Source organism: Moschus berezovskii, chromosome 3 (genome assembly GCF_049115385.1).
Source record: "Moschus berezovskii isolate FMDL1 chromosome 3, NW_MosBer_1.0, whole genome shotgun sequence".
NCBI lineage: Eukaryota > Metazoa > Chordata > Mammalia > Artiodactyla > Moschidae > Moschus > Moschus berezovskii.
Window position 1 is genome coordinate 112,984,248 of NC_142462.1, and position 19,666 is coordinate 113,003,913.

General features: G+C 47.4%; 1 protein-coding gene across 4 annotated transcripts in view; it reads right to left on the reverse strand.

The window, feature by feature from the left end:
- Nucleotides 1-19,666, reverse strand: part of HIPK2 (homeodomain interacting protein kinase 2) — a 213,071-nt gene that overhangs the window by 50,877 nt on the left and 142,528 nt on the right. For 2 of the 4 annotated variants that reach the window (XM_088834690.1, XM_088834689.1), the window contains exons 3-9: nt 18,013-18,136; nt 17,511-17,630; nt 15,374-15,460; nt 13,225-13,409; nt 6,802-6,964; nt 3,154-3,280; nt 1,983-2,104 (exon numbers count right to left, since the gene is read on the reverse strand). In XM_088834690.1, coding sequence (XP_088690816.1) covers nt 1,983-2,104; nt 3,154-3,280; nt 6,802-6,964; nt 13,225-13,409; nt 15,374-15,460; nt 17,511-17,630; nt 18,013-18,136 — 928 coding nt within the window. Of the gene's footprint in view, nt 1-1,982; nt 2,105-3,153; nt 3,362-6,801; nt 6,965-13,224; nt 13,410-15,373; nt 15,461-17,510; nt 17,631-18,012; nt 18,137-19,666 lie in introns of all 4 variants that reach the window. The other 2 variants (XM_088834688.1, XM_055421358.2) reach the window with 1 other exon arrangement.

The following is a 19,666-nucleotide window of genomic DNA, read 5'->3' on the forward strand; positions in this document are numbered from 1 at the left end:
CAGCCTATCTAACCGCTCTTTAAACAAAATCTCTAGTGGCAAACAGCAAGAAGAATTTCCTTTAAAGTTAAGTTCAAGTTAAGGATGCTCAATATCAATGCTCTTATTAAACATTATTTCAGAGGTACTGTTGGCACAGTGTCACGAGAACAATAAATAAAAGTTATAAAGACTGGAAAGGAAGAAACAAAATTGTATCACTTGTAAATGAAAAAATAGTCTACATAGAAAATCCAAGGGAATTCACAGAAACAATCAGAACTAATCAGAGTTTGGAAGGGCTGCTGGATAACAAACTCAGTGGAGGAAAACCAGCTATATTCCTATTAACCAAAGACAAATAATAAGAAAATATAGTTAATAAAGTTATTAATAACGGAACTATAAAATATTTAGGAATGATTCTAACAAAAGAAAACGCTAGTGAAAGGAATACAAGGTAACTTATATACAGTTATATACCATGTTCAAGGATGAAACGACAATATTACAAAGATGTCAATTTTCCTAAAAGTGAATATAAATCCAATGCAGGTCCAACAAACACAAATCAGGGTTCTGGGTTTTTGTCTTGTTTGTTTTGGAACAAAAATTCTTATGTAAAGGTGAGGATAAAATTCACATAGAAAAGCAAAGGGACAAGAACAGACAGGGAAATTCTGAAGAACGTGATAGGATCAGGGCTCTTCCCACCAGTCATCAGGACATACATTAAAGTTATAAAATCAATAGTAAAGACAATAGGATATTAGAGAGGCCAATGGACTAGAACAGAGTGAGTCCAACATTGTTGTTTAGTTGCTCAGTTTTATCTGACTCTTTTGTGACTCCATGGACTGTAGCCCGCCAGGCCCCTCTGTCCATGGGATTTCCCAAGCAACAACCTTGGAGTGGGTTGACATTTCCTCCTTCAGGGGATCTTCCCAACCCAGGGATCAAACCTGTGTCTCCTGCATTGCAAGTGGATTCCGTACGACTGAGTCACCAGGGAACCCCATGAATCTAAAACAGACCTATGCAATTTGACTACACTAAAATTAACCCCCAAACTTCTACTCAATAAAAGACACTATAAATAAAGTGTCTTTGGGAACCAACTTCATTTAAAAAACAAAGGTGCTTTAAACTAAGAACATTTCAGTCAAACTATCCTTGACTCCCAGCAACAGAAACCATGATAAAGAAACAGTACAGCATGGTGGGTTAGAATACACGTGCTGGGGTCAGACTTCTTGGGTTTGTGTTCTGGTTCTGTCACCTAATTGCTGTGTGACTTTGAGCCAGTGCCTGTGCCTTGTTTGTCAAAAGGAGACAAATACCTTACCATATTGTGGGGATTAAATCAATAACAACTATAAAGTGCTCAGCACAACGAAGATGTATTTATTATTAATGTTCAAGTGACATTAGGGATCGATTACTTATTATCATTACACCACTTTATTGCCTAAAATTTTCATAACACATCACAAATTTTCAACCAGTTTCAACCTCTGTGATCTCATTTGAGGAATCTACCAGAGTATGTATGTGAACAGATAAGGTTCCAGCCCAAAGCCTCTGTGATCCTAGTTTTCAACTAGGAAACAAAGAGATAATCTCCAAGGCTCTTTATTTGCTTTCAAAAAATAGTTTCAGTTTATAATAAGGAAATGCTAACTGACTTGCCTTGGGTCACAGAGAGTTATTAGTAGAGTTAGGATTAAAACCTAGGTCTCTCATATTAATCTGCATTACAAACAGACAATAATAATAATAAATTTCCCCAGACTCCCCCTGTGTCTAAATTTCTTCTTGGAACTGTAAGCTAGATACTTAGGAAGGTAATTCACCTGGGGATCATTCGGAATATTACTAATATATTCTAATGACTTGAGGCATCTAACTCACTGCCAGGGAGGGAATTATCGGAGATATATCTCTTTTGTGAACAACATCAACATGGATCGTGGTAATACCAGTGATAATAAAGAAAGAATTACCTGGGCAAGCAGACCTGGTTGGATCTGAAGAGGCTGAGCTCCTGGGGCTTGAGTGACGATGGGAACGGCATTTTCCATTCGCACGGAATAGCCAGCATGTTTAGAGGGAGAGGCCTGCAATCCTAGTGCAGACAAGGGGTGAGGGGGAGAAGGGCTGAGTAACTGGAATGAGCTGGATGAGGAGACCTTCCTCGCCCGCCGTCAGCCCCCAGCTCCCCTCTGCACTAGTCCCCAGCAGACACTGCCCGGTCCTTTGGAAGTCTTCCCCGCCTCAGTTTTTAACTTAAAAAAAGTTTTTTTTTTTTCTTTGGCCATGCCACATGGCTTGTTGGGATCTTAGTTTGCTGACCAGGGATAGAATCCAGGCCTTCATCAGTGGAGGCATGGAGTCCTACCCATTGGACCACCAGGGAATTCCCTCTAACATAAAAAAAAAAAAAAAGACCTTTTTGAATGTTTTCAAAGACTCAGTCAAATTAAGGAGTCTTCAAAGCCAAAAGTGGAACAGTTATGCTAACAAATTACAGCAGGAAAACAGCTGCTTTTGTCATGAAGATACGTCTGACTGGGTCAAAGCTGGGGGGAGAAGGCAAGGCTGCTGGAACAGCACTTACTCAAACTGAACCACACAGGCTTACACCAGGGGGTTTTCGGAACCAAATTCTCGGTTTTCAAGGGAAACTATAACGAGGTACCCGGTCAACTCTTGCTTAGAATTTTCAGGAGAAGAGTGCCGGGGTGCCTGGCCAGAGGTGGGGGGCACTGGCCAGGAAGTACTTTTCAGAGAGGTTTATATTCTTCACAAGAACGGGGACTAGTGCACTGTCAGAGGTTGGCAATGTGCTATAGATAATCCACAGAGGTCATTCCACGGGAGGCAACGCGAGAGCTGACATCAGCATAACAAAGGGAGCGCACACAATGTGCTGATTTACAGATGGTGGCTGAGCCAGGACAAAACCACTGGCAGGTGGTGCGATAACAAGGAATGGACTTGAGTCCATTGTTTCTAGGTCGGCTGCCGCAGGATGGGGGCCCTCAAGTTCAGTGATGCCAGGGCGCTTGCGAAAAGAAACAAAGAGGGCTTTAGCAGGACAGAAAAGCATGAGGCCAGCACTGCAGAGGCGGCCCTGGTGGAAGCAGGTGGGAGGCTGGGTCCACTCCGCCTTACCTTGGAAGCCGGGTGGACACACGATGAGCGCTTGCTGGAAGGGGTCGGGCCGGGCACAGATCTGGGGGGCTCCTGTCTGCAGGGGCATGCTCCGCTGGGCCACCGCGGCCATGGATGCCGCTGAGGGCTGGCAGAGTGCAGATTGGTAGTTTAGTATGGAGACCTCGGGATTGGCTAGGGAAAGAGTGGCACTGGTGGAGGTGGGAGCCTAAAGGAATGGTGGGGATTAGACAAAAATAAACACAAATAAAACATGAGGGAGATGGCATGCTGGGAGACACGGATCTAAATCAAATAAATGAATTCAAAGAAGAGCAAACGAATGAATGATAACCATAAGCCAAAAAAAAAAAAAAAAGCGAAAAAAGGGAAGTGGAAATACAGTTGGAAAGTCTTAAGGGGAAGCAGGCACCTGCAGCCCAGGACACAGAATCACCTTTGATGCTTAGATTCGGGCCTGTTCTTAATATTTTCAAGGCCTGTCCTAATACTTGCAGGGCCTGCAAGTGCACACAGGATGCCTGCATGTCAAGTCTAAATTGCAAAGTTAAGGACTGGCTAGAAAGAATTATGATCTGCCCTTCCACTCAGACACTTTCATAACCATCTGGAAGGCTTTGGTTTGAGTCTGAATCTGGATTCCTTGGCTTGGGCCCTGGAATATGGAGCTGAGTGCCTGCCTGCCTTCTCTCCAGGCCCCAGCTCCGTCCCACAACCTGAGGGCCTTTGGGTGCAGGTGTCTGGACTTGGTCTCTACTGGGGAGGATGAAACTAGGATGTGGCTCCTCCAGGCCCTGGGTCTCAGATTCCCAGAGCTTGACACGGAAGCACACATACTTGGGGAGGGCCTGGGCAGCAAGCCCTTCTGCTCAGGTCAAATGTAGCGCTTTTACAGATGCCCTTAGATGTTCACAGAACACAGTTACTGCGAAGTAATAACACTACAGAAATAGGGATGGAGAGGGCCGTGCTGAGGCTGGGGTTGCTTGTTGGCATTTGGTGCGTTCTCGTGCTGGCATTCAGCAACCAAGGCTAAAGGGCAAGGAGAAGATGCCAGGGGGTCAAGAGAACTTGAGATGGGTTAAGTTAGATGGAGACGGGTTAGACAGACACTGAAGTTATGTCCTCTCTCCTTTCTTTTTCAGAAAGAGATAGCATTTGAGGTTGAACTTCCATGTGAAGCAAGGCCATGGAAGGAAAAGGAATTCTACATTGGGAATTCTCCAGTTTCACCCCATCTCAGTCTTCTTCGTGCTGATCCTTTAGTAAGATAGGTGGAGTAACCTATGGCTTCAGTTTCAACCTTGTTTATGAGAGATTTGCTACTACAGGCTACAAGGACTAAAAAAATTAAAAGGGAAAGAGCCACAAGCGTATCGGGAAATATACAAAATTAGGACCTTAGGAAAGGTATGCATCTGCGTCAGATTTGATGAAAAGAATAAAGTCTCACTTTACATGTCTTTTATACTTATACTTTATGCTGAATTTCAGTGCAAAGCATAGAATTCGTTTGAAAGTAATCACCAAATTAGGTACTGCCCATGTTTAGATTTTAAGGTATTATTGTAACAACAAACGTCTGTCTGTGCAGCATCACACAGTCAGCCTCCAGGTAGTGCGACTGGGAATGCATGTGTGGCACATGTCGGCCAGCTTCTCTTATCACTCTTTTTTATTGAAGTGTAGCTGATTTACAATGTTGTGTTATGTACATATATTCTAACAAAAGCAAACTCTAGTGAAAGGGATAAATATATATGATTTTCCTATTCCTTTCCATCACAGGTTACTGAAAGGTACTACAGTTCCCTGTGCTGTACGGTAGGCCCTTGTTCATCTATTTTATACATAGTCATTTGCATGGGGCCAGCATTTTGTGTTGTCACCAATGGCATGACTCGTGTTTCCTTTCTGTTCTTTCTGCAGCCTCACCTCTCCTGCAGGTTCCCCTCAGACACACCTCCCACAGCCGCTTGCCCTCTAGACACCAGAGTCCACACTCTCCCCTCATCTTCCTGCCTCCTGGCTGCCCTCCTTGGGGCACCAGCAGCAGTCTCTTCCAGGTTCCCACACGGGTGCTCAATGGCTCCCCCTCCTGGCCAGCCACTGGTCTTGCTGCTCCTCCCTTCCAAATGTCCCCAGAACCCTCTCCCTCTTTTTAATCACTACTTCCTTCGCTAAGGCCTTCTGTCCTGGTGCCTGGGACCTGTAAGGCCTTGACTAGTGATGTTCTGGCCTCCACTTCTTCTTTTCTAATTCTTCTTGGGCACAGAGGCTAGAACATTCTTTCTAAATGACTACTTTTTGTGTGATACCACCTCTGCTCAAATGTCTCCAGTTGCTGCCTAATCAACAGTGTATACACATCTTAGGCTGGCCCTCCTTCCAATCACAGTTAGGCCCAACTTCCCATCTCAATGTATCTTCTACCCTCCCTGCTCAGGGCACCAGCAAGACGGTCTGCTCACCATGCTGGGACTCTGGTGATGAACAGCAGAATCACAGTGGCTATTCTGTCAAGGAGTTACCTGACTGGCGGTGGCTGCCTTAGCCTGAGGACTGAGCTAGGCGCTGCGTGGGAATGTTTATCACACGGGACTCCAGGCCTTGGGGAAATAACCTTTTTCAGCTGAGGAGAACAGTAAGGACACCAGTGGCCTCCAGGGGGCAGCAGATTCTAGGTGGCCTCTCCTAAAGGGTAGGCAGAGGGGGAGAGGAACAGGCTGGGTAGGAACGCTGGGCCTTAGGAACCAAACGTGCCAGGAATGGCCTGGGAAGCAGGGTCAGTGACTCTTCGTGGGAGCTGGGGACCTGTCAAAAGAGTGGATGGCCAGGCAGAGTATTCACACGGGAACATATATGCTCTTCTGCTATCGAGGGGTGTGGTATGTGTGTGTGTATACACAGGTGTGTGGTTATCATTAAAGACTGATACTAAGACTGAAGAAAATCTAGGGACACTTTCTTTGGGGAAACTGGTGATACTGGTAGGTAGGAATATAAATTAAAGTCTCTTAGATACCAGAGGCTGCCTGAGCGAGAGCTTGGGGACTCTTCATACGGTACATATTTCCTGGGTGTCGTCCATACTTCCAGCAGTGTATTAGGTGCTAGATTTTGGAAATTTTCTGCAGGAGGTTTGAAAGCTGTGGGTCCCCTTTGGATTCTCACTGCTGGGATTCTGGTGACAAGACTTGGAAAAGGGCAGGTTTTGTCTGTGTTGAAAGGAGATAATATGGACCCAGCAGTGTGGACACGAGGAGCGGGGGGCCTGAGCTGGATGACCGCTAGCATCCATCCCTTCCAGTTCTAGAATTCTCCATCAGGCAGATGTCAGACAGGAGAGGATCCCAGCATCTCCTTTACCTTATTCTCACAGCAGGACAGGAAAGCAGTAGGAGGACCATGTCAGCAATAACTCTCTTAGTGAGTCACTTCTGGGACCTTTCAAGGGGCTCGGAGTCAATGCAAAGAATGCCTGAGGATCTCCAAGGAAATAACGGTGAGGACACACACCTTCTTGCAGAGCTGTCTGTTGTATACGATATTGGAGTTTTGTCTCCTGACTCAGCTTGGTGGGAAATAGAATCCCTGACCTTCGCTCTGGCAGCCCCGTGTCTGCCTTCCCCTCTGCTCCCCACTCACCTGGTTGTGGACAGTGTTCAGCTGGTTGTTGAAGGTCATGGTCAGGTTGGTGGATGTGCTGGGGGCCACATGTGTGATGAAAGGGGTTTTGCTCTGGTTCACCGTGTCATACATGTTCACCCGACGCTTGCAAATCTCCATGTTCTGGAAACATGATTTGACGCTGTTCATGCAAAAGGCAGAGACAAAGGTGTCAGGGAAACAGAGTAACATGGAATTACAGGGGAGATAATGGAGAGAAAAAGAGAGGAGAGTTAATCTAATAAACGAAAGAACCGAGACACTTCACTTTGGGACTCAGGTTCCTGGATTTCTCAGGCAATGTCTGCATTTGCAAGAGTTGGTGGTATTTACAGGAATTCCACCCTCCCCCAGCCACCCCCTCCCACCCTGCACCTTCTCACTGCCTCCTCCTCATCCTGGGTGGGTAAAGTTCTCCACCAACACAACAGACCTCTTGACTCTCACTGTATTTCCTCCTGCTGCTGATCTGCTTCCCAATTTCCACAGCTCATTCTTGGCTTTCAAAGTGGTTTCTGGCCCATAAATAAACATGTAAGTTCTCTGATTGGGACTGGCCAGCAATGGATGACCTGCCTCCATCTTCCTTGTCCACACCCTTTCCAGCTAATCCAGGGCACCAGCGCCATCTAGGGGTCAGCCAAAGAATAGCAAACCCGGCATCAGGACCTATTGGCACTCTTGCTCCTCCCTGGATTGTGCATGGATGGAGAATAATGATTTAACAGCTACTAACAGCGTGAAGTTTACTGACGTGGCGGCTGTCCGCAAGCACTCTTTCACTCAGTCCTACAACAACCACGAGGGGAAGACAGACAACTATTGCCCCTATTTTGCGAGTAAGGATAAAGCAGAGAAGGGATAGGTAATTTGCCAAGATCAAGAGCTGGTTAATGGCAGTCTTCACATAGACATGTACATTCTTTTTAACTTCCTTCATCTTTCCTTTCTTTTTTTTTCTTATTCTTACCCAGTTACATAAAATTCTCTCCCTCTTTTTCTTTTCCCATTGCATTTTTGAATCAAAACAAAAAATTATGAAATCCAAGTATAAAAGTGTTGCAGACACCAGCATCAAGGACAAAGAAAGCCGTAAGTGGCCTTGACCAAGTGTTTGAAAACCCACCAGAGGATTTTCAATTGTTTATACATTGTTTCTCATTCACATCTCTACCTCCCAGGTGGTAAAGAATCTGCCTGCCAATGCCAGCGACGTGGGTTTGAACCCTGGGTCGGGAAGATCCCCTGGAGAGGGAAATGGCAACCCACTCCAGTATTCTTGCCTGGAACATTCCATGGACAGAGGAGCCTGGTGGACTACAGTCCATGGGGTCTGAAAGAGTCAGACACAACTAAGCACACGTGCCATGTCAAGTCTCATTCACTTCTGGGTCTTCTTCTAATTAAACTTACTTTTTCCTCAAATGCTAATAATTAGGATAGCAAGATCCCATTTAAATTTCCTTTTAAAATACTTATTTAATTATAAGTAGTGTAGTAGCAATAAAATTCTACCATTTTAAGATGACAACTGCATACTGTACCACGGGTAAGCTAGATTCTGGGCGAAGCAGGTGCTTGCGGGCTATCCCCAAACATCCTCTCCATGAAAGCTTTCCTAACTGACTTATACATTCTTTGTGAGCCAATGATGACTTACACTGGCCACACAGTGCACACTAAGTTAAACAGTGACTTAATGCGGACCCTGGAGAGAAGGAAAACGTATTCTCCGGTGACCCAGAGCTAAAAACACTGTAGCGATGCCAATACGTTTTGAGCATCCGCTCGGTACCAAACCTACTGCTAAGTGCTTTCACACGGAGGCTGAAAGAATAAAACAGTGGATTTTGTGTTCTTTTGGACTGTATTTAATGCATCAATGGTTTTTCGACAATTCAATACAAAGCTTTCGGACTCAGAATTCTCTAACTGAAACGATCTGAGTTTTTAGTTTCAGAGGAAAGTACTTTCACACTGGGTTAATGTTGAGAAAGGTTTTTAAGGAATTCGTGCGCTAGAATCTTGGCGTGGAGGAACGAGTGGAGTCTCTTTCATCTGATAATCTAGATGTTGGGGCAGCCCTTGCCAACCCCAGGGGTGAGCTGGAGGTTTCTTCTGGCTGGAGACTTCTTCATGGTCTGCTCAGAAAATTCGAGGGTTACCTGGGGATCAGGCGACCTTGTGCTCAGAGACCCTTCTCTCCTCCTGAGGCCTATTTTCTGAAATCTAAGCTGTCAGTGCTTCCCCCGGTCCCACGCCAGGTTCTGAGGTAGGAGCTGCCGCCCATGGTTTCCGTGCTGGGTCTTCACCACACACAGTGAAACACCCTGACTTGCTTCCATGCAGAACCAAAAGACAGACAGCACCCTGAGGACATTCAGCCAAGCCTCAAACTTTCTGCATTTGACTGTCTCACTGACGGCGCAGGTGGCTTTCCAGGTGGCTCAGAGGTCAAGAATCCACCTGCTGATGCAGGAGATGCAATAGACGTGGGGTCGATCCCTGGGTCAGGAAGATCCCATGCAGAAGGAAATGGCAGCCCACTCCAGTATTCTTGCCTGGGAAACTTCTTGGACAGAGGAGCCTGGTGGGCAGCACTCCGCTGGGTTGCAAAGAAGTTGGACACAGCTGGGCACGCACGGATGTCTCACTGACAGTGCACACGGCTACCAGAAACCCTCTAGCGAGCACCCCTCCCTCCCCCATCCACAGCTGTTTCTCAGCCATCCCATGCCACTCCTGATGACACGAAGGCTGAGCTTAAGGGGGCCCTATGCAGTAAATCACCAAGTCCGCCTTTCTTCTGCAGTTCAGACTGACACCCCTTGACTTACCCCTCCTATACCCAGAAACAGGACAAATCCCGTAATGAGAGTTTGCAAGGGATGGGTCCCAGTTCCTTGTCTGTACTCGAGTCTGGTTGTTGCAAGCATGCTTCTCAAGTAGAGGCACTGTCTGGTTGTTGCAATACAGTCTGACTTGCTCAACTACAGCTAGTAAGGAACAGACCGAGAATACAGGAAGCACCACTGGTGACGGGTGCCACACCCTCATTTCTCGTATGCTGCTGAGGGTCTAATCCAGCCTTGAGGCTTGACCCAGTCTGATTCTGGCTGTGGCGGGGCCCATGGTGACCCGCAGCTGTCTCAGCGGCAGATTCTTTCTGGGTATCCCTCTCCTGATCCCACCTGAAATCTGCTGCTCTCTTGAGCACCCTGCTTCTCCCGGCAGACAACCAGGGAGGGGGCTGTTTATTCTTTCATGTCCCAAGTGCCTCAGAGGTCAAAGTGATGTCTCTCCTGACTCTCTGTTTATAGGCTGAACTGTGCCCCTCAGATTCACATGTTAAAGTTCTAACCCCCCAGTACTTAAGAAGGGGACTGAATTTGGAGATAGGATCTTTAAAGAGGTGAAATGAGGTCATTAGGGCGGGCCCTGATCCAATTCCTTAGAAGGAGGAGGAAATCAGGACAGAGACAGCATAAGACGAAGACCACAGGAAGACACGGGGCAGAAGACGGCCATGTGTAAGCTGAGGAGAGAGGCCACAGAAAAAGCCAACTCTGCCGGACACAGACTGTGGGCTTCTAGAATAAGAAAATGAGTGTCTGCTGTTCATGACACTCAGCCACTCAGTGGTGCTTTGTGATGGCGCCTCCTCAAACTAATCCTCCCTTCTCTTCTCTCCCCTTCAGTCACCGAGGCCGGGCCACTAGCTCAGTCCTGCCCACATGAGAGACTTCGAAAAGTGAAAAAGTGGAAGTGTTAGTTGCTCAGTTGTGTCCGACTCTTTGTGACCCCATGGACTGTAGCCCACCAGGCTTCTCTGTCCACAGAATTCTCCAGGCAAGAATACTGGGAGTGAGTTGCAATTCCCTTCTCCAGTGGATCTTCCGACCCAGGGATTGAACCCGAGTTGCCTGCATTGCAGGCAGATTCTTTACTTTCTGAGCCACCAGGGAAGCCCTCAGAGGCCACCCTGATTCCTGGTCAGACTCCCTGGCTCCTTAGTTCCTTCTCATCTCCAGGGACCTGTTGTCAATTCCAGCCACCCCATTCCTTGGACTGTCAAGCCTGAAACTGTGCCATTTCCACAACCACAAATTCAAGCATCCCACCTCCTGGGCACACTTTCCACCCATCTCGCTAGTTCAACTATTACTTTACTAAGCATTCTCTGAGCTGATCAGACCACTCAGTCTCTTTGGACCCCTCCCAGCTTCACTTCCTTTCTCTTAGCTAAGCCTCGCATAGCCATGACTTTGGATTACAGTCTCTTCACCGCCAACATCATAAATCTGTGTCAATCTTTTTCTCCTAGCAGTCCAGCCAAACTTCAACCTGGAAGGGCCCTGTTGACTCCATGCCTTCACCTGGGGCGTTCATTTACACCCTGCGCTTTTCACATCCAACCCCCACACTCAGCGATTCTGCTCTGTTTCTCCGTTCACTTGTCTCTGCTGCCCTCTGCTACCTAAGCTTTCCTACCCTCCTTTAATACCTCCACCAATACCCTGTTCTCAACAAGGAGAGAGGTGGAGACCCTGGCGTGGGCAAGATCAAGCACAAGAGCCCAGGGACAGGGAGAGATGAGGCCTCAGGATAAGCCAGTGGCAGGGCTTCCGTGTTATGGATTTCGCTCTTTCTCCTAAGAGTAATGGGAAGTCATTAAAGGGACAGAAGAGAGACAGAAGCTGGTGGAAGAAGCCCCTGAACTCCTCCACCGCACCAGGCACTTGCAACAGCCATGCGCTCTCCGCTGCCCCCGCTCTGTGACGTTGCCTATTCCTCCACCTGCCCTCCGAATCCTGGTCCTTCCCACTACCTCGAGAAGCATCTTCTGAGCATCCTTTGTTTTTAATCTCTTACTACCAGGCACTTCCCATCAGCCTCTTAAGATGCTCAAGTCTCTTCCATATGAAAAGAAACCCTCTCCTTGGGCCTTCCTGAGTCACCCCTCTATTTCTTCCCTCCCCTTTCACAGCCTTCCTTCCTGAAAGGGTACCATCTATTTCTTCACCTCTCACTCAATTTTTCAACCTGCTAAACTGGTTTCTGCTTCTACCATCCACGGAAACAGCTCTCCATAAGTTACCAGCAACCTCCAAGTTGCCAGATCTGATGGGCATTTTTTCCGAGCTTATTTGACTTGATCGAGCGACAGCAGACCGATCTTTGTTTAACACAACTCCAATCAGCCATTCCCCGGCCATCAATCCTTTAATGACTTCCCATTACTCTTAGGAGAAAGAGCGAAATCCATAACACGGAAGCCCTGCCACTGGCTTATCCTGAGGCCTCATCTCTCCCTGTCCCTGGGCTCTTGTGCTTGATCTTGCCCACGCCAGGGTCTCCACCTGGCAAGGCCCTTTCTGCTCTCGCTGGTCTTCCCACCAAGCACTTCCCTCTCCTTGGGCGGTCACATCCGTGGGTCATCCCCGCCCTGCCTCCAGCAAGGTCCTCTTGTTACATGCTCTGCTAGCCCTTTGTATCCCCTGAGAACAGCCTGGTTATTTGGGGGTTGCTGGTTTAGTGCCTTCCTCTCTCCTATATGGGCTTCCCTGGTGGCTCAGCTGGTAAAAAATCTGCGGGCAATGCGGGAGACCCCAGTTTGATTCCGGGGTTGGGAAGATCCCCTGGAGAAGGGATAGGCTACCCACTCCAGTATTCTGGCCTGGAGAATTCCATGGACTGTAATAGTCCATGGAGTCGCAGAGTCAGACACGACTAAGCAACTTTCACTTTTTTCACTTTCTCTCCTATAGACTCTAAACTCCAGTGGGCAGGGTGCCCATCTGCTCTGCTCCCCACTGCCTCCGGCCCCTCGCCCAGCACAGTGAATGAATGAACAAACCAATAAATCTCAATCCACACGGGACCAAGTCCACATGTGGCCTTTGGCTTGCACATGGCTCTGCATCACAGATGCTGCCATTCTGAGCACCTCCCTTCGTGCAGACACTCCAGGTCTGGTCCACCCGGCCTCATGCCCTCCCGCGCCCCACTGTTCCCTCTCTTTGGTGTTAAGAAAACTTCAGCCCAGGGTCCCAATGTGGCTGCCGACTGTTTTTATAAATACTGTTTTAGTGGGACACAGGCTCCCTTGTTGGTTTCTGTAATGTCTACAGCTGCTTTCAATTCTAATGGCAGAGCTGAGTTGTGACAGATACCATACAGCTACAAAGCCTGAATTTTTTGGCGGGGGGGGCCTCGAGGCATGTGGGATCTTGGTTCCCCGACCAGGGATCAAACCTGCGCTCCCTGCATTGAAAGGAGCTCAGAGTCGTGAACACCGGACCCACCAGGGAAGTCCCTACAAAGCCTGAAATATGCACTACCTGGGGCTTTAGAGAAAAAGTCTGCCGACCCATGGGATAAAGCATTGACTAGGACACCTACTGTGTGCTGTGGGGAAAGTCGAGTAAGTGTGTCATGGTGACGAAGGGGTGGTTCAGGGTCTCGATTGGAGTGATTCTCTTATCAGCGTCTATGGTCAGCATCTTCTTCAGCAGGTCAATGAACTCCCGCCGGTCCGCCTTCTCCACCAACATGTCACTCCCTTCCAAATCTGTCGTCATGTTCACCTGCACGCAAGTGGGGACAAGTTACCAAGATTCCACTGGGCCTCCCTCGCCCCATCCTTCTTGTTCTGTGCTCTGCAGCTCCATCCTAATCTCTTGGTCACCCCTTCCCAACCCCCAGAAGGCTGTGTCTGCCCCATGGGGGCCGCTGCCACAGGTCATCACTGCCCACAGGTCATGGCTGTTCTCTCTGCAGGAGAGGCCCCTGTGGGCACCTGCACACATATGAATGTGTGGGCGTGGCCGGCTCCTGCTTTCATCAGTTAGGTTGAAATGCACCTTGTATCACACCTCATTGAAAAGAACTGTAAGGTGAAAAGAACTCTGGAGACTGAGCTTATGACAATGTGAATGTGCTGGATGGTATACTTAGAGTTGTACCATTTTAGGCTACATGTATTTTCCCATGGTTAAAAAACAGTAATTACAACCAAGCAGTGAAAAATAAGATGCAAAAGGTTTATTTCTTTAACCTTCCAAGAGAGGTATTGGGTCCTGCTTCCCACACCAACAGTGGGCCACAGTCTTCTTGTGGCTCCTGAGCCAGGGCCTGAGTTATCTGAGTCCCCTGGTTCGCTGGGACTGCCTCTGGCGAAGGCAGGCAGGATATCTGAACACAGGATTTTTCTTCCAAGAGTAAGTCTATACTGTGTGTGCGTGTGCTCAGTCGTTCCGTCATGTCTGACTTTTTGTGACCCCATGAACTGTAGCCCACCAGGCTCCTCTGTCCGTGGGATTTCCCAGCAAGAATACTGGAGCAGGTTTCCATTTCCTTCTCCAGGGGCTCTTCCTGACCCAGGAATCAAACTTGTGTCTCCTGCATTAGCAGGCAGATTCTTTACCACTGTACTGCCTGGGAAACTTATACTAGGATCACCTTTAAAAGCCTTGTTTTGTGGTGCTTTCTTCCCCCCGCCACCCCAAGACATGTACTGGAAAGCAATTTCAGTTTTCTCAGAAAATCAAAGCTTCTAATCAACTGACAAGTATACTTGTATACTTTACTTGGAGTCATGAGTTTTGGTTATGTTTACCTTCAGTAAGAAGTGTGTTAAGTGTTTATTGGTCTGGAGCTGTGTTTCTCATTGCTTTGAAGAAGAACTCTCTTTGGGTTGCCCTGATTTTAGACTAGGTTTTACTCTAAAAATAGCTGATGTTCTAGAATTTTCTCTGGACACAAAGGTGACCTGAGAGAGACTGACTGCATTGGGTTGTGTTCTCACAAAAGATGGATGTCCTGGTCCCTGGTACCCGGGAATGGGACCTAATTTGGAAACAGAGTCTTAGCAGATGTACCCAAGTTAAAGTCACAATGAAGTAGGGTGGGCCATACAGCCAATGACTGGTGTCTTTGTAAGAGAAAGAAGGGAGATGTGGACCCAGAGAAAAGAGGGAACACAGGGATGAAGGCCACATGAAGGAGACAGAGATTGGGGGATGCAGATACAAGTCAAGGGAAACCGAGGGTTACTGGGGGCCACCAGAAACTAGAACAGCCTGGGCCAGTTTCTTCCTAGAGCTGGTAGATGGGACATGGCCTGCTGGTACTGTGATCTCAAACTTCCAGCCTCCAGCATTGCAAGAGAATAAACGCTGTTGTCTTAAGTCACCAGTTTATGGCCCCTTGTTAAGGTGGCACTAGAGAACTCATCATGGTACTCAAATGAACTAATAGGCTTGAATGCTTCTCATGAAGATATCAGTAAGATTGGCCAGTGCTATTTTACAATCGAGAGCCAGTAAACTGAAGCTGTTTTTAAAGAGCTAGTGTAAGGTCTTAAAAATGTTCCACAAACCCAATGGTATACTTCCTAAGGCCGATATACCATTGTTTAAGGTCAAGGTCAGCCACCACATTGGAGTCAGGTGGATTTCTACTCTCCATCCTCTGTTAATTACTCCTGCAGAAGTGTTGTTGTGCTTGGCTCTGAAAGGGCTAACACTGTATACTCACCCACGGAGCTTACCTGGGCCATGTCATCTAAACAGTTGAAAATGTACTTCCTTGCTTCTTTTGACTTAATCCCCGTCTCTGCTTCATGGTCATCTGGTGTCTGGTTAAGAGAGGCAACAGGCCATTGGTAATATGAATTATTTCCTAGTCACTGTAACTCAAACCTGCCAACCTCTGCTTCTCCCCCTGAGGATCTTTTCCTACCTTTCAGAGGAGACCAGATTCTTAAAGTGACCTGCCCAGGAATTCCTTCCTCTCTTCCTGCTCCATACTTAGGTCACCCCTCTGCCTTCCTCCCTTCCCATGAACACTGTTGGGGGGCCAGCTCTGAGTCGGGTCTGGGGGATCCCCAGAAGGCAGTATATGCCACAACCCCAAGAGAACCACATTCTCCCCTAAGTTTAAGGGATGCAGTTAGGTTTCATATGTGGAAAAGCAGAAGCCTTTTGTCCACACATTTTAAAACTTTAATTTATCAAACTCATATACATAGAGCTCTCCCTATGTGTCAGGCACTATTTTTTAAAAATTATTTTCTATTTAATTATGTATTTATTTTTGGCTGTGTTGGGTCCTTGCTGTGTGTGGACTTTCTCCTATTGTGGCCACAGGGGGTTTCTCATTGTGGTGGCTTTTCTTACTGTGGAGCATGGGCTTTAGGGCATGCGGGCTTCAGTAGTTGGGGGGACAGGCTTAGTTGCCCCTCTGCATGTGCAGCCTTCCTGGAACAGGGATCGAACGCAAGTCCCCAGCATTGGAAGGCGGATTCTTAACCATTGGACTGCCAGGGAAGTCCCCAGGTACTGTTCCAAAGCACGTGAACTCACGTAATGCCCTTCACGACCGACTTAGGGAGGCCAATTACTAGCCCATCTTCCGGAGGGACAAACGGGAGCACAGAGCTTGTGGAGCTTGCCAAGGTCACGTGACTGCCTGGGTCCAGGGTACACACGTCTGGTTCCTGAACTGGCCTCAGTCTAGGAAGCCGCTGTTTCCAATGACTATGGGGTTTTGGACTCATTCATGGATCACAGGGAATTGATTCTTCAAGACTCACTCAAGGACAGCACACCTGGAGCTGCTAAGATCCAGGCTTCGATGCGGGAACAGCTGGCCAAGAAGGCCTGAGGCTCCTAAGACGCAGAAATGAATCCCGCCCCTGGCCGACGGCAGCCTCCTCCTGCCAGAACTCTTTCACTGGACCTGACCTTGAGCCACTCACCCTCAACAGCTGCCAAACGCTAGCCTCCCATCAACAGCCTCAGAGGCTTGCTCAGCTGCCAGATCTCTTTTCTAAATCTTTTGCCATCACTGACCATGCATTATCTCTAAATGTATTACAGTTTGGCTGTGGTTTCTGTTAAAAAAATACCCATCCACACTCTTGCAACAATAAAAGAAACACCTAAAATGAACACAAAACACACTTAAGACTTATATTATTTTCTCCTTCCCAGGAAAAAAAAACCAAAACATTAATTTTAATTACTAGGCACCGATCAAAGTGAAAGCAAAATATGTTTCCGTTAAAGTCAAACCGCCCGAGTTTACGGTGTGCAGTGAGGCGCTACACCACCTGCCGGCAGGGCCAGCAGACCCCTCCCGGAGCCTTCGGATACTGTGCTGTTGCCTGCAAGGCTCTCTGCACCCTTCAGGGCCCGGCTCAAATGCTCCTTCTCAACCCTCTGCCATAGCAGGAATCCAGGCTCCCTCCTCCAGGCTCCCACATTCTGTTCCTGCCTGAAACAGGGTGCTGGTCATGGGAGGAGGCAGGGCTTGTCACACAGGTTCAGTCTCCTTCTGCACTGGGAGTTCCTTAAGGGCCGGGGGCCGTTCATTTCTTTCATCTCTCTATCCAGTAGCCAACCAGGCAGGTCGTCCAGGTTTACTGGATGAAATTGAGGGAGTTCAGTAATCAGAGCTTGAGGTGCAAAGGCAGTAGGTCAAGCAAAGCGGTGCTCTCTGAACATTCAAAAGTCCATCCACTATGTATCAACCACAGTCGCGACCCCGCTGTGGCCAAATCAGAGTCAGAGCCAGGACCCACGTGCCTCGGTTAAAGGCTCCTCGCGAATGTGGGGGCTTTTCAGGGGGACCCTCTTCCCTGAAAGCTGGGTGTTGGTGAGGAATGGGGCGGGCACTCTTCCTACCTTCAGCCTCCACAGAGGATACGGCGAGTCTGTGTCCCGGTTGAAAAACCTAGTCGTCTTTGTCCCCGCGCTTAATAAATATTCTGCTGGCAAACCCTGTGTTTGTGAAATATACCGGATCTGCAAGGAAAGACGGGAATCAGGTCAGGGCTTTTCCTGTCACCATACACATGGTGTACTAACGGCTCTAGCATCTCAGAGAAAAACGACAACTTTACAGGGAGAGAAAGAAGTAATCAAAGGAAAAAGGAAAAGGAAGAAGAACAAAGAAAGAAAAGCCAGGCGATCCTCAACTGTAAATCTGGATACTGGTACTTGAGGAGCTAACACAGTAAGATGCTTCAATAAAGATCATGGCTAAATTAAAAAAAATGATCTAAGGGAAGCAAGATTTAGGAGACAGTATCACACCTCAGAGCCCCACCCCATGTCAGGTTATGGATGGGGTGCCCATCTGACAAAGGAAGAGAGCTGGCTGAGAACCTGTGCTGTCTGGACCCACCTGATCGTACTCTGAAGCTCCTGGATACAGCGGCCAGCCCAGGAACAGCTCTGCGATGACGCAGCCCAAAGACCACATATCAATTGCCTCACAAAATGGTAACCCCAGGATGATCTCAGGGGCCCTGAAAAGGAAGAATGGAAAAAAAAAAGTCATTAGCAATTTGGAAATGCAGGAAGCTATTTCTATACGAATTCTACAAAAAAAAAAAAAAAAAAAAAAATCCAGTCTTTCAAACCCAAGCTACTGTTACTGACCCCTTCAAGGTCCTGTTGTTCTTGAGCTGGGTTGCAATGATCCCTGCATCCTTTGGCTTGGCCCTCACATCAGTAGGGAGCCTGGCTGGATGACTGGCTGAGATGCACGGTAGGTCTGAGGCTGCAGAGCAGACCCAGAGGAAACCACAGCTACTGCTTCATTACCATCACGCTCCAGCCAGATGAGCTAATCATCGCTTTTAGATACTCAGGAATTATCTTTTGTAGCTAAAGATCCAGGAAACCAACCTTTAGAGAATGCCCAGGTTTTTTTTTTTTTTTTTTTCTGAGTGGCATGCAGGATCTTAGTTCCCTGACCAGGGATCAAACCTGCACCCTGAACATTCAGTGGAAGCTTCAAGTCTCAACCACTGGGTCACCAGGGAAGTCCCAAGGATGCCCAGTTTTTACAAAAGAATTCTGAAGTACAGTTATTCTATTTTCGGTCATATATAAAACAAGTTGCCTCCACCCAGAATGGGATTAAATCCAGGATCTGTTTATGCCAACAATCCCTTTTTAGGAGTTTGTATCACATTTTTCCAAGGAAACACTAGTTTTTTGGTTTTTTTTTTCATTACCTTCTAAAGAATTCTCTACTATGACAATTATAGTACCTGGTTCATGATCCGTAATTCAGGTGTTAATCAGAATTCCATTATAAACCCTTTCCTAACTTTGGAAACTATATTCCTTCACATGATAAACCTGGTTACCTGCTGGAACTTCTGAAGGAAATCACCTAAACTCAAAGAGAAAATTTCACATGTACTTAGTAATCAGAGCCAAAGACCACAGAGTAGCTCTGCTTTTCTAGGAATTGGTCATGATTGTTAGGGGTACATTTTGGAGAAAACCATGTTCAGAGCATGAGATATGAACTCAGTTTATGATTTTTTTTTTTTTTTAAAACGTGGCTCAAGGCATTCTGCTGATGCACGTGCCCAACTTCTGTTTTCTCTATCAACGGTCCCCTTGATGAAGTGATCCAGGAAGATGCAACTCCACCTTTTTAGCAGCCTGGAGAGGGAGCCCGGGAGCTGAGAGACTTTTCTCTATCCGGGTTATCTTTGCCCAGCCAACAGGAAAGAAGGGAGGGAGGGGGTGCCAGAGCACCTTCACTTGTTGGAGCTTCGAGCTGAATTTTCCCGGCCCACAAATCATCTCCCTGCCTGACCCTTTAAATTGGCTCTCATTGCTGTTTTTTTTTTTCCCTCTACATAATGGTTCTGAAAAAACAAATAAGAACCAAAAGATCTTGCTATCAAGTTTTTTGATTTTTCAGCTGTAAAAAGGAGTCTCTTCCCTTCCTTGGAGCTGGAGAGGCAGCACTCCTGTTGGTGCTTCTAGAGCACTGAGATCTTGGTCTGGGCGGCGAGGCCAAGGTTGGGTCTCTG